This window comes from Eubalaena glacialis, chromosome 4 (genome assembly GCF_028564815.1).
Source record: "Eubalaena glacialis isolate mEubGla1 chromosome 4, mEubGla1.1.hap2.+ XY, whole genome shotgun sequence".
Classification (NCBI taxonomy): Eukaryota; Metazoa; Chordata; class Mammalia; order Artiodactyla; family Balaenidae; genus Eubalaena; species Eubalaena glacialis.
Window position 1 is genome coordinate 174,141,307 of NC_083719.1, and position 14,652 is coordinate 174,155,958.

Below are 14,652 nucleotides of genomic sequence, written 5' to 3' on the forward strand. Positions count from 1 at the left end.
TTATTTCCTGTGTTCCTGGAGGGGAAAATGTGAGTTTCAGTGGAAATCTATGCGTTACCTACAGGAGCAGGGTGTTGCAAACTGTCGCCTGTGGGCCAAATCCTGTCGGCGCCGGTTTTGGTGAGGCTCGCGAGCTAAGAATTCTCTTACCTTTTTTAATTGGTCGGTGAAAAAAATCCAAATAATATTCTGGGACATGTGAAAATTATATGAAATTCAAATTTCCGAATCCTTAAATAAAGCTATGTTGGAACACGGTCATGCCCATTTGTTTCTTTATTGTCTACTCTCATTACAATGAGCAGTTGCAACAAAGATTGTATGGTCTGCAAAAACTAAACTATTTACTATTTGACTCTTTACAAAAAAAATTTTTTTTCCTCTTTGTTAGAGGACACCCTTCAGGGTTTTCTGATTTTGATTCTATGGGAGATATTTTATAAACCCTGTGGTTATAACTGATAACAGGAAAAAATAATTCTTCCCTATAGACATGCAAATGAATTCTGCCGAGTGGAGAGATGCCCACCCCCAATTTTTTTGCCTTCATTTGCACATTCATTTTACTGTGCTTGTTTTGTCTGTTGTTTGGTTCTTCTTTGAAATGGGTTTAACGCCTGATCAGTTGCCTTTATTAACAACGAGTTAACAATTTTTAACACATGCTCATTTTTATTTCTGTATGAGAGTCGTGATTTTTACCTCTTTTGGGAAAATTATCCTTCAACACTTCCTATTGCTGTCAAGTAACTCAGCCTGGTATTCCAGGTTCCAGATTTTACTGCATTTTGGTGGAAAACCTCCAAAATGGTTAAAAAAGGGGGAAAAGTCAAATTATGATTCACGAAACAGAGTCAGGTAAACTTTTTCAGCAGAGAAGTGCATTTCATGGTGGCTGAAGCCCTGGCAACTTCAAGAGGTAAGAGAATCTTGCTGATTCTCTATTTTTCTCATCTGTGTTTTCCTCTCTCTAGATAGGTGCCTTGTTTTTGATGCTTTTATGATGGATAATGTCACCAGCATTAGAGGCATCAGGGACTGGGAATTTGTCTTTATGGTCTGACCATTTGGCAATCTCTATCAATGGATTACTGCTTTACTGGCTGAAAAGCAGTGGAGGATCCATTAAGAATTTAGTGCCCACCAGGAGGAACAGCTTTTGATGTCTAGACCTGTGATTTTGGGTGTTTCTGTTGAAGGAGTTTTCAGAACATGCCACCCCAAAATATGCTGCTCTGGCAGATTGATTATTTTGAGTTAAAGGCATTAATAAGACTGCAAGATGCAAGAAGGGCTCTTGGTCTTTCCTTTTTCTTACTGAAAGCAGGAAATAAAATTCCCATGGCAAAGGTGCCCTCCCTCTACTGGGAGGAAGAAACCCTCTTATCCCCAGAGACAGGGAGTCAAAGCTGAGAGAAATCTGTACAAACAGGTCTTGTTGAAATGACTCTTATCTTCCTTTAGTCTCCCTATGTATTTTAGTTGCTTTTCTGCAGGTGACGCTCTGTTCAACCTAGTAAATAACAAGTCTTTGGGTCTTAATTTTTCTTGCGAAGACTCCCACGTACATGTAAATAAATTTTTTATGCCTTTCCCCTGTTAATCTGTCTTGTGTGTCAGTCTCAGCCAGAGACTTGTGTGCCGAGAGCTTGGCTTGGCTTTCTGTCTGCTAGGGCATGCCGGTTTTGGTCCTACATGTCCATCAGGTGAGAGCCCTGAGAATATGTAGATGGCCAGAAAGAAATGTGGGTTGCACCCCATTTGTGGCTAGGGTCCTACCGACCACTGGACCACTGTTGCCAGCCTCTGAGGGGAATTGTCTAAGTCTTTCTCTCTTTTGGCCATCTTTGGGAGTGGCTCTGGACCTTGAGAGAGCTGCATTTTTTGCACCCTCTTTGGGGACCCCTCATGCATCCATGGTTTAGTCATAGAAGGCTGATTGGTTTTGGTTTTGAATCACTTGGAATAGGTATGCTTTTGGTTAAAAAAAAGAAGTTAAAAAATAAAAAGGGAGTTCAATACTGCCGGGAAAATTTACTGTTTGGGCTGAAACCTGATGATAAGATATGGAAAGGATTTTTTTTTTAAAGGAACTCTATGTCAGAAATTGGCTTTATTGGAGACATATTCAGAGCCTGATTGGAACTATTTTCAAGGCCTTCTTCTTTCCTAAGCTAAAATGGAACTATGTACTCAGAGGGCTATGTGGAAATACACCGGCAAGAAAAAAAGTTTAAAAAGGCTTCTTCACAAATATTAGTAACTTGTTCCATCTGCCAGAAACACACTTTGGATCCAACTTTTTTTTCTTCAATAATGAGTTTAAAATTCTTGTACCTGTCTCATGGCTAAAATTTAAAAATAAAAGTTATAAGATCTCTGTTTGCTTCTGTCTCTATGTTTATGTTTGTCTATATACATGTGATATTCTTCTACCTCTGGGAAGTATTGCTAAAAATTAACTTGTGAAAGAGCTCTATTTAATTGTCTTAAAAAAAAGTGCTTACGTAAGTTGATTAGTCAAACAAACTGGTTGTCTCTACTAGATGTTTAGATTATAAAACTGTAAATTCAAACTAAGAACAAAACAGACAATAAAAGTGAATTGCTTGATGTATATCAAGCACGACAGTAAATTTTAAAATAAAGGAGGTCATATATTTAACTTTTTACATTCTTTGCTTCTGTGATTTTTGATACTTGCTTGATTTATCAACAATAACAAGATTATGGCTAGCTATTTAATGACTCATGAAATTTTCATGAGTAATTTAAGCATAATTGTTAAAAACAAGTTAAGTAATAAACGTAAATGGGATAAAAGTTTATAAGTGAACTTCTCAACAATAATTTTGTTTTATAATGTCTCCTTAAAAATAGTTTCCAGAATCATTTTGGAAAATTGAAACCTTATACTAAGTTAAGTGAAATGGTGGATATTCATTGAATATGTAGACAATTTTCAAATATGAGAAAATACTAAAATATTAATCACTAAACATAAGTTTATCTTGTTGGCTTCTTAATTTTTACAAAGGGACTAATGATGTTTCCGTTAGTAAACACGTCCTTTGCCACATCAAAAAACTGTATTATAAGGAAGCATATGCCTCTAGAAATTATGAAATGATGTATTCATAAATTTGCTAATCTACTATAGAATGTTGGTATAAATGTTGGTATGGCCACAGGCAGTTTACAATTGCTTGCTTCCTAGTTTTCACTGGAACTTAGGGTTATGAATTATAATCAATGTAAGTAAATGAAACTGCTAGGAATAATAAAGGTACAGAAAAAAAACTCTGTATGTGAAGTGTGCAAGGAAAATAAGATGTGTTTCTGCAGGAAAAAGTATGAGGTATGAAGGATGCGCTCTTTTTTTTTTAATTAGCAAGTATTTAATTTATTTATTTTTGGCTGCATTGGGTCTTCGTTGCTGTGCATGGGCTTTCTCTAGTTGCGGCGAGCGGGGACTACTCTTCGTTGCGGTGCGCGGGCTTCTCATTGCGGTGGTTTCTCGTTGTGGAGCACAGGCTCTAGGCGCGTGGGCTTCAGTAGCTGTGGAGCACAGGCTCAGTAGTTGTGGCACTCGGGCTTAGTTGCTCCACGGCATGTGATATCTTCCCGGACCAGTGATTGAACCCTTGTCCCCTGCATTGGCAGGCGGATTCTTAACCACTGAGCCACCAGGGAAGACCAAGGATGCGTTCTTAGGAAGGAAAAAGAAGAGTAATTTTGTCCCTGTTTAAGGGTATTTAGTGATTGTTTCAAAATACAAAAGAGGAAAATAAAGGAGAAAAACCTAAATGGATTTAGAAAGTTGGAGAGGGAGAAAGAGGAAATCTTATCTTGTGTGGTCAAATTGGCAAAAATTAAATGGATTATTATAAGAATTTTAAAAATGAGCTTTATTTTAAAAAAAAATTTTATTGAAATATAGTTGATTTACAATGTTGCATTAGTTGCAGGTGTACAGCAAAGTGATTCAGTTATACATACATATATACATATATACCTATCTATTCTTTTTTAGATTCTTTTTCATTATAGGTTATTACAAGATATTGAGCATAGTTCCCTGTGCCGTACAGTAGGTCCTTGTTGGTTATCAACAATGAGCTTTTTTTTTTTTTTTTTTTTTTTTTTTAAAGGAACTAGAAGGGAAGGTGGGGAGGCTGGGGAAACTTTCACAATCTATCTTAGACCCTTCCATGTTATTTGAATTTTTTTTTTTTTTTTTTTTTTTATTTTTGGCTGTGTTGGGTCTTCGTTTCTGTGCGAGGGCTTTCTCTATTTGTGGCGAGTGGGGGCCACTCTTCATCGCGGTGCGCGGGCCTCTCACTGTCGTGGCCTCTCTTGTTGCGGAGCACAGGCTCCAGACGCGCAGGCTCAGTAGGTGTGGCGCACGGGTCTAGTTGCTCCGCGGCATGTGGGATCTTCCCAGACCAGGGCTCGAACCCGTGTCCCCTGCATTGGCAGGCAGATTCTCAACCACTGCGCCACCAGGGAAGGCCCAACAATGAGCTTTAATACCAATAATGTGACTATGCAAAACTAGAATTTGACTTTCTTTCTCTGTTAAAAGAATAACATTTTCTTGGATTATTGTAAAAGATTTTTCTTTACCTGTTAAGTAATTCATGTAGAAAACAAAGATTCTGTTTTATCCAAATGTTGTCTTTATCAAGTCTCTAATTAGGAAAACTGAATCGTCTCAAAATTAAAAGAGCTGGAGCTTTTTCTTTTATTATGTTACTGTATTTGCCTATAAAATCTTTTATTGTCACTTTGGTTAAATAGGTAACTAAGTATTGTTTCATAATAATTTGTGAGCTTATTTAACCTAGTGTTCAAATCTTTGACATTTTGGACAAACTTCCCAAAATCAAATTCTAAATTTTATTTCCCCTACACTGTGTTTCCTCTTGAACCATGGTTGAAATTTTAGAATTGGAGCCACTAAACTCTGTCTGCATACCTATAGGTCTGTAATTCAGAGAGGCCTTTACTTCTCACTATGTATGTTGTATTTTTCTACACCAGGAGGTGTGAGAGGCAGGATTCTAAGATATGGCCCCAAGATTTCTGCCTCAGATGTACATCAGTACATCCTCCTCAAGTGTAGGTAGAACTTGTGAATATGATAAAATGCAAATATGACGTTATGTTGTATTTTAGAAGGGATTTTTTAAAAACTTATTTTACTGAAGTATAGTTGATTTACAGTGTTGTGTTAATTTTTAGAAGGGATTTTGTAGGCATAAGTACCCTAGTCAGTTAATTAAAAAGGAGCTTGGTTAGTGCCCTCACTGTGATACATCTCTTTTTTTTAAATTGAAGTATAGTTGTATAATATTATATAAGTTATAGGTATACAGTATAGTGATTCACAACTTTTAAAGGTTATACTCCATTTGTAGTTATTATAAAATATTGGTGGGACTTCCCTGGCAGCTCAGTGGATAAGACTCCCTGCTCCCAATGCAGGGGGCCTGGGTTCGATCCCTGGTCAGGGAACTAGATCCCACATGCATGCCACATCTAAGAGTTTGCATGCCACAACTAAGGAGCCCACCTGCCACAACTAAGACCTGGTGCAACCAAATAAATAAATAAATATTTTTTTAAAAAAGGGCTTTCTTGGTGGCACAGTGGTTAAGAATCCGCCTGCCAATGCAGGTGACATGGGTTCGAGCCCTGGTCCGGGAAGATCCCACATGCCACGAAACAACTAAGCCGATGCGCCACAACTACTGAGCCTGTGCTCTAGAGCCCGCGAGCCACAACCACTGAGCCTGCATGCCACAACTACTGAAGCCCGCGCGCCTAGAGCCCGTGCTCCGCAACGAGGGAAGCCACCGCAATGAGAAGCCCGCGCACCGCAACGAAGAGCAGCCCCCGCTCGCCACAACCAGAGAAAAGCCCACGTGCAGCAACAAAGACCCAACGCAGCCAAAAATAAAATAAATAAAATTAAATTAAAAAAAATATTGGCTATAGTCCCCGTGTTGTAGAATATATCCTTGTAGCTTATTTTATACCTAATAGTCTGCACCTCTTAATCCCCTACCCCTATATTGCCCCTCTCCCCTCCCCCTCCCCACTGGTAACCACTAGCTTCTTCTCTATATCTGTGAGGTCTGCTTCTTTTTTTTTTTTAACATGTTTATTGGAGAATAATTGCTTTACAATTGTATGTCAGTTTCTGCTTCATAACAAAGTGAATCAGTTATACATATACATATATCCCCATATCTCCTCCCTCTTGCCTCTCCCTCCCACCCTCCCTATCCCACCCCTCTAGGTGGTCACAAAGCACGGAGCTGATCTCCCTGTGTTATGCGGCTGCTTCCCACTAGCTATCTATTTTACATTTGGTAGTGTATATATGTCCATGCCACTCTGTTTTTTTGTTACATTCACTAGTTGGTTGTATTTTTTAGCTCTGTGATACATTTCTTTAAAAAAATTTTTTTTAGTATTTATTTATTTGTTTATTTTATTTTTGGCTGCGTTTGGGTCTTAGTTGCAGCTCGTGGGATCTTTCGTTGTGGTGTGTGGGCTCCAGAGAGCGTGGGCTCAGTAGTTGTGCTGCGTGGGCTTAGTTGTCCTGCAGCATGTGGGATCTTAGTTCCCCGACCAGGGATCGAACTCCCAGCCCCTGAATTGGAAGGCAGATTCTTAAGCACTGGACCACCAGGGAAGTCCCTGTGATACAATTCTATTTGGCAGATTCCTGAAGGTGCATTGGCTGATGTTAGGGACCCACAGGACAGCATTATCAATCCTAATTCCAGTTATTCGTTCAAATGTGAACTTGGCCACGATCCCACCACATTGCGTTTAGTCATCCCCTCTCCTTAGGCTCCTCTGGTCTGTGATTCTTTCTGGGTTTTTTCTTGTTTTTCATGACCTTGACACTTTTGAAGAGGACCGGTGGGACATTTTGTAGAATGTCCCTCCATCTTGGTTCGGGTGCTGTTTTCTTGTGGTTAGACTGGGGTTCTGGGTCTTTGGGGAGAATCCCACAGAGGTGGTGTCCTCCTTGCATCAGATGGTGCGTGTGGTATCACATGATTTACCCCGGTGACGCTAACTCGTATCACATGATGTTAACCAGGATCACGTGAGGCTCACCTGGCTCACGTGATTAAGGGACGTCTGCCGGGTGTTTCTACTCCACTGTCAGGTTACCATTTCTCCCTTTCCCTACTCTTTGGAATTGAGTTCCAAAATCCAGTCCACTCTCAGGGCTAGAGTGAGGGGGTGGAATTAAGCTCCACCTCCTGGAAGACAGACTGTTTCCAGATACAATTTCACCAGCCATTTTCAAGAAACTAAGTTGGACTTTTGGGAGCCAGTGCTTACAAAACCCTCACAGGAAAACTGGCTTGTCCCTGGCTTGAGGGTCAGCCCTACAGGTCCAGCCTGGCCAACCAAGATCCTTGCCATACTTTGGGGACATCAAAGAAGAGAGAAATTCACCAAAAGGCACAGATGAAACTGCAGGTGAAACTCGAGTTATCTCCAGTTAACAAATGATAGAGGCTTTTAGAAGTCCACCCTGAGATTCTTTACAGAAACTTCCAGTAAAGCAAACTGAACTCCTGCTGCACCTGTGTAAAATAATCAGGGCAAATCCCATGAGACCTGTCAAGGAAGGACTTTCTTTGAGATTTTATTTTATTTTTTATTTTTATTTTTTTGGCTGAGTTGGGTCTTCGTTGCTGCACGTGGGGTTTCTCTAGTTGTGGAGAGCGGGGGCTACTCTTCACTGCGGTACGCCGTCTTCTCATTGTGGTGGCTTCTCTTGTTGAGGATCACGGGCTCTAGGGCATGTGGGCTTCAGTAGTTGTGGCCTGAGGGCTCAGTAGTTGTGGCGCACAGGCTTAGTTGCTCTGCGGTATGTGGGATCTTCCCGGACCAGGGCTCAAACCTGTGTCCCCTGCATTGGCAGGTGGATTCTTAACCATTGTGCCACCAGGGAAGTCCTGAGACTATTTTTAACAAAAGGCACAGCTCAAATATCATTCAGTCATTAAAAAAAAAAAGAAGGAAATCCTGCTACTTGTGGCACCATGGATGAACCTGGGGGGCGTTATGCTAAGTGAAATTAGACAGACAGTGAAAGACAAATTATGATTTAGTTTATATGTGGAATCTAAAATAGCCAAGCTCGGGCTTCCCTGGTGGCGCAGTGGTTAAGAATCTGCCTGCCAATGCAGGGGACATGGGTTCGAGGCCTGGTCTGGGAAGATCCCACATGCCGTGGAGCAACTGAGCCCGCGTGCCACAGCTACTGAAGCCCGCGTGCCTACTAGTCGTAGTTGAAGTTGAAGCCACCGCAATGAGAAGCCCGTGCACTGCAGCGAAGAGTAGCCCCTGCTCGCCGCAACTAGAGAAAGACCACGTGCAGCAATGAAGACCCAATGCAGCCAAAAATAAATAAATAAAATAAATTTATTAAAAAAATAAACATCCATTTTTATAAATAAATAAATAAATAAATAAAATAGCCAAGCTCATAGAAACAGAAGAACGTTGGTTTTCAGGGGCTGGTGGGGAGGGAAGGAATGGGGAGATGTTGGTCAAAGGGTACAACTTTCACCGTAAGATAGTAAGTCCTGAGGATCTAAGGTACAGCATGGTTACTATAGTTAAGAGCACTGTATTGTACACTTGAAAGTTACTAAGCAAATAGATCTTAAGCATTCTCACCACACACACCAACCATGGATCATGTAGGACTATAGTACATATTTAGTGAAAAAAATCCGTGTAGAAGTGGACCCATGCAGTTCAAACCCATGTTGTTCAAGGGTCAACTGTATTAAAATTAGAAAAACATAAAGCTGGGTGGGAAAAAAAAGGAAGAGCTCTCCCATCCCCTGCCCCTGTGAAAAAGTCGGTTTTGCACAATCATTTCAATATTCCTGACCTATAAATCTGTCTGTTCTTTGAACATCTGACCCATTTCCCTAATTAATCATGAATTAAATAAAATCTTTAACATGTATTCATTTTACATCAGTATGAGAATCACGATTTTTCCTTTCTTTGAAAATTATCCTATAGCATGCCCTGTCGTTCGCAGGTGCCTCAGCCTGGCATTCTTTTTTTTTTTTTTTTTTTCTTTGGCTGCATTGGATCTTCATTGCTGCGCATGGGCTTTCTCTAGTTGCAGTGAGCAGGGGCTACTCTTCGTTGCGGTGCATGGGCTTCTTATTGCGGTGGCTTCTGTTGTTACGAAGTACGGGCTCTAGGCACGTGGTCTTCAGTAGTTGTGGCTCACGGGCTCTAGAGCTCAGGCTCAGTAGTTGTGGCGCACGGGCTTAGTTGCTCTGTGGCATGTGGGATCTTCCCGGGTCGGGATCGAACCCTTGTCCCCTGCATTGGCAGGCAGATTCCCACTGTGCCACCAGGGAAGTCCCTCAGCCTGCCATTCTAACTCCGGATTTTGCTGCTGTCTGGGCCTTTTTACACTGGTTCCCCTTCCCTGAAACACCATGATTTCCCCCCAGTGAACATATTCTTTCACACTCCCCAGACAAGGTTCCTGCCCCATCCTCTGGCCTTGCCTGGCTCCAGTTACCATTCTCTGGCTTAACCCATAACACCCAATGTGAGGCAACAAAAAAGGGTAGCTAGGGATGTTTGCTGAATTAATAAATACATTTTCTGCCTAATGAACTCCTAGTCACCCTTCAAAACCCCAGTCCCAATGTCCCTCCTCCCTATGCAGAACGTTCACTCCTCCTCTGGGTTCTCTAGTGCTGGTGCCTCCCCCTCTAGCCCATCCCTGCCCCCATGGGACTAGGGATGTCTGTCTGGCTCTGCATCCCTTGGACAGGGGGCTTCTCAGGGGTTCCAGCATTGTGCAGATCCAGGAAAAGGGGATTTGCTGACTTATCAAATGAATCACAACATCCAGAAGTGTTTATTGAACTAGTTTCAGTGTAGCACCGTTCTCAGTGGGGCAAGATTCTTGATCTCAGGGCAGAATTTTGAGTCTCGGCTTCGTGGAATGTGTAGAAGTTATCTGGATGATAAGTGTTGGCTGCTGACTCAGGGATCAAAAAATGAGCGCAGGTGGGATCTTGTTCTTCCTGCATCAGTTCCCTCCCAGGGCACCGGCCATCACCTGAAGCAGACTTCCTTGTGGGAACTGGCTATGAGTTGGCAGACATCCGGCTTCTCGCCCTGGAGGAGATGGCCAGGAGTTGGGGTCCTGAAAGGAGACCCTGCCCCCACCAGCTGAATCCCTCTGTTCCCTGTCTAGCTTACCTGGTACAACTGGCAGATGAGGCGTAAGAGCTGGTCCTTCTCTTTCATGGGTTTCTGCACAAGCAAGACAGGAGGTCTTAAGTCCCACCTGCCCCAACCAACCCGTGCTTGGCCCAGAAGGGGCTGCAAATGGCCCCAAGTCTGGCCCCTGCCTCCTGCCTCCCAGCCCAGTGGTCACATCCATCAACCCGGTCCCTGCCTGGGGGATGACCTGAGGGCTGCAAGAGTTCTTACCCCATTGACGACGACCCAGGGCACATACTCGTGGGGTGGCTGCAGAGCGTCCGTGAGCTGGGCATTGATGTGCAAGAGCTGCATGCCACGGTCCCCTGTGGCACACTCCATGATGGAGTCAGGGGACACCTTTGGAGCATAGATCTGCAGGCACTGAGGGCAGAGGGGGAGCTGGCCAGCTGGGGTGCTGTCTCAGCTTCCTCCCTGTTATCTCCCCAGAGGTCCTCCCACTAGCACCACCCCACACCCCAAGCCAAGCTTTTGTTTCCTCACTAGCAACAGGAGACAGTTGGGTTCACAGGGATGCAGCAATGTCCATAAACAATGGGTGCTTAATACATGCCTGAGTGGAGGCCCCCAAGGTAGGGGCTCAGGCTGCTCCTGTCTCCCATAAGACCAGACCCGCAGCCCGACCCCTATAGTGTTTTATTTTCCTGAGAGCATCCATACTTGCTCTTCCCTCTGCCAGGAGGACTTTTCCTTCCCCTTCCCCTGAGTCTCCTGAGTGTTCCCTCATCCTCTGCACTCCATACTATGACTCTGCAGGGCCTGGAGGTGTCTCAGGGTGGCTCAGGACTCTTGGGTGCCCCAGATGTTTGATGAATGAATAAACAATCAGGGCAGATGGGTCACTCCTTTGGGAGTTCTTTTTCATAACCCCCCAGGGAGTTAAGTGGGCCTGTCCTGTCACCTCCTTACCCCAGAGAAGGATCACCATCTGTGTCCCTGCACATTCCTGTTCGTCCGAGCCCAGCTCGGAGGCATCTTGTCCAGGAAGCCCTCCCTGATCTACCCAACGTCCCCAGAAGATCTTCGTTCTCTCGATTCAGAGATCAAGGCTTCGAGAGGGAAGGCTGTTTTCCTGGGGCTGCACGGAGAGTGGTAGTCGTGGCCAGCACTTGAACCTGGGTCTGTCTGGATGCAGGAAGGCCAGGGCCCTCCAACCCAGGCTGAGTGAGGGGCATTGCTCACCGGCTTCAGATTTTTCTCCATGTCATCCATTTCTTCTAGGCAGACAATGGTCAGGAAGGCCGCGCTCCTCTCCAGCTGGTCCAACAGGCAGGCCTGGGGTAGGGGGAGCAGGCAAGGATGTGAGGGTGGCCCAGAGCACCCCAAGACCACTCCGGGAATAACCATGAGTGTCCACTAATAAAGCGGAGAATGAAGGCACACAGGCAAGGGACGGAGCTGGCTGCAGTCCATCCCTTCTGAGTCTTGATTTCATTTTCCTTATCGTGGGCAGTCTCCCCAGCCTCGCGTCCCCCACTCGGGAACTCTGGGGGCTGCTCACCTCCACCTTGTTAAGCTTGCACTCCTGCTCGCCGTGCTGGCACGTGAACTCCCACCTGCCGCTGATGTTCTGTTCCTGAGAAGCAGTGGGGTGAGTGCTGGCTGCCTCCCCGCCCAGACCCCCTTCCCCTGGCCACGGGCCTCAGTTTCACCTGTACCCACGCACCTGAGCGTTTCCGTAGGGCACCAGCGTGACATTGAGGATTTCCCAGACCATCAGCCACGTCGGGAAGAGCTCTCGGATCAGGAAGTACCGGCAGCCGGGGCACAGTGACTCATAATAGAGGCTCACATTGATGGGCGGAGGGTCAGACTTCCGGAGGGGCGCCTGCAGGCACAGCTCACCGGCCTGCATGGAAGGAAGGGGTGTGATTCAAATGCAGCTCTGCTTGGTTCTCTTGCAGGAAGGGAGCTGCAAACAGTAGGTGCGCCATCTCACACTCCTTCCGGACCTTGCCAGGTGGAATCCTGACTCTAAGGCTTTACGGCATTCCTAAATATTCCTAAATATCAGTCTGTCTGCAGAATGGATGTGACAAAGATTTGCAAACAGTAGGCAGTTAATGAATGCACAAGTCTTGCTTTCTTCCTCCAGGTGAGGTGAAACTCCTCACCCAGGGGCACGCCATGCAGTAAGAATTCAAGGCATGCACATTTCTGGTCTCTGCCGTCAATCCTGCCTTCTCAGTCCTGCCTTCTCGTGAGGCATACCACTAAGGCAGGCTCATTCGTTTCCACTTCATCCCTAGAGCCTTCGCCCTGAACTGAGCAAGGCCCTACATACCCGCTGACTCATTTATTCTTCCTCTCCACCGGCCCACTGAACCCCTCCCAAGGCTACTGCAGAGGCGGCGCCTAATAGGTGTTGACTTCCGACTACAGCTGAGGGGCGGCGGGCGGTCGCGTCTGTGAGCGAGTCGTTCAGCCTCCAGGGCATCTGCTTACTCCGCACCAGGAGCACGCGAGCTCTTCCCCGGCCGAAATGCACCCAATAAGGAGCCCCTAATGAATGCGGTGGCCACGCGCAGGCCGCTTAGCTAGTCTGGGCTTCCCCTGGCCTAAAAGAGGAGACTCTGATTCCTGCTCCAGATGTACACAGTAGGTGCTCAATGCACCCTGGGGGGGCGGGGGGTGTTGCGGGGGGATGGGGTGGGGGGACAGCTGAGCGACTCAGACTCCAGTTAGGGAAGCAAAAGGGAAAGGAGGGGCTTCCCTGGTGGCGCAGTGGTTGAGAATCTGCCTGCTAATGCAGGGGACACGGGTTCGAGCCCTGGTCTGGGAAGATCCCACATGCCGCGGAGCAACTAGGCCCGTGAGCCACAACTACTGAGCCTGCGCGTCTGGAGCCTGTGCTCCGCAACAAGAGAGGCCGCGATAGTGAGAGGCCCGCGCACCGCGATGAAGAGTGACCCCCGCTTGCCGCAACTAGAGAAAGCCCTCGCACAGAAACGAAGACCCAACATAACAATCAATCAATCAATAAATAAATCTTTAAAAAAAAAAAAAAAAGGGAAAGGAAAGTATGGCCAAAGTGTCAGGATTGAAGCGGGGGGTGGGGGGGTGGGGGGGGCGGCCGGCACCGACCCGGGCAGCGTCCCCTCCGGACCCCGGTCGTCCCCGTCGAAGTCTGGGGAGCGGGAGGAGCCGCGGGCACCTCGCCTGGGCGCTGGTCTCCGCCGACCCGCCCGCCGCGTCGCCTTCTCTACCTCGCAGGGGGCCGCCCCCTCGGGGAGTATTTCCAGCGGGGACGCCCGCGCCGCAGCGGCGACCTCCAGCAGCAGCAGGAGAGGCAGGAACAGCAGGAGAGGCGACGAGGCCATCACAGTGGGGGCGAACGTGCGACGGCGGAAGCAGCGTCCCGGGGAAGAAGCCGCCTTTAACCAGGCGGTGGCCCAGCCCCCAGGCCGGGCCCGCCTCCCGGTGCACACGCCTCTCGGGGGCCGGGGCTGACGTCTCTAGGGATCTCTACTTTTCTCTCTCTCTGGGTCTTTCTTTCCACCCCGACCCCACCCGCAACCCACAGCCCGCCAGGTGCTGGGCTCCCAATCACCTGGACAACGTGCTGCCCTTCGATCTTCCCCGACACTTCCCCGTAATCAGCCCCGTCCAGTCCTGTGAGGCTGGGGCTTGAGCACCTTGAGCGGAGGATAGGTGGGGGCTTAGAGACAGAGACACGGAGAGACCAAGAGATAGGAGGGTCTCTATGGGTCCACGGATCCCTCTGGGGGCCGCCAGGGTGCTCCAGGCCCCTGGTCCTAGCCCGGGGACCCCGCCTCCCCACACCATGCTCCGATGAGCGGTGATCCCTGGCCTGGGAGCGGGCAGGAGCTGAGCAGCCCGGGCCCTTTCCCCTAGCCTGGCCCGGACTCCCCTCATTCTCAACCTCCACTCCCTCCCCCTCTCAGGCTCCAGAGCCCAGACGCTCCAGATCCACCAGCGTGGTCCCGTGGGGCTGACTCAGGCTTGGCCACAGCTGGGCCAGAAAGCAGAAGCCAGTGCAGGGAGGGGCTCCCTTCTCCTGGCTCCCTCACCCCTGGCTGGGGGGTGGGGAGAGAAAAAAGCTGGTGTTCCTTCTTTCCACCGTCCAAAGGCTTGAGGAGGGGGGCATCCCTGCCCTCAGCCAGCGCCCTTGTCAGAAGAGAGGCCCGGGTTGGAGCAGTCATTATTACCTGAAGCCTGTACTCTGTACATGGAGCGGGGGCGGGGGATTGGCCCCATAGGACCCAAACCCACAGGAATCAGCCAAACCCACGTTTGCTCTGGGACAGTGTGGGCATCTCAAGTGATGAAGCCTCAACTCATTCTGTGAAACGGGAGAAGTGAGGTTTGGGGAATAAAGCTACC

The 14,652-nt window shown here is 47.1% G+C and overlaps 1 protein-coding gene across 1 annotated transcript; it reads right to left on the reverse strand.

Moving 5' to 3' along the window:
• Nucleotides 1-9,906: 9,906 nt before the first annotated feature.
• Nucleotides 9,907-13,692, reverse strand: IFI30 (IFI30 lysosomal thiol reductase). The gene is made up of 7 exons (XM_061190242.1): nt 13,515-13,692; nt 11,975-12,157; nt 11,810-11,884; nt 11,491-11,583; nt 10,519-10,671; nt 10,285-10,338; nt 9,907-10,200 (listed from the first exon to the last, which is right to left on the reverse strand). Exons 1-7 carry the CDS (start codon nt 13,626-13,628, stop codon nt 10,138-10,140), a joined length of 735 nt encoding a protein of 244 aa, XP_061046225.1. The 5' UTR covers nt 13,629-13,692; the 3' UTR covers nt 9,907-10,137.
• Nucleotides 13,693-14,652: the final 960 nt, after the last annotated feature.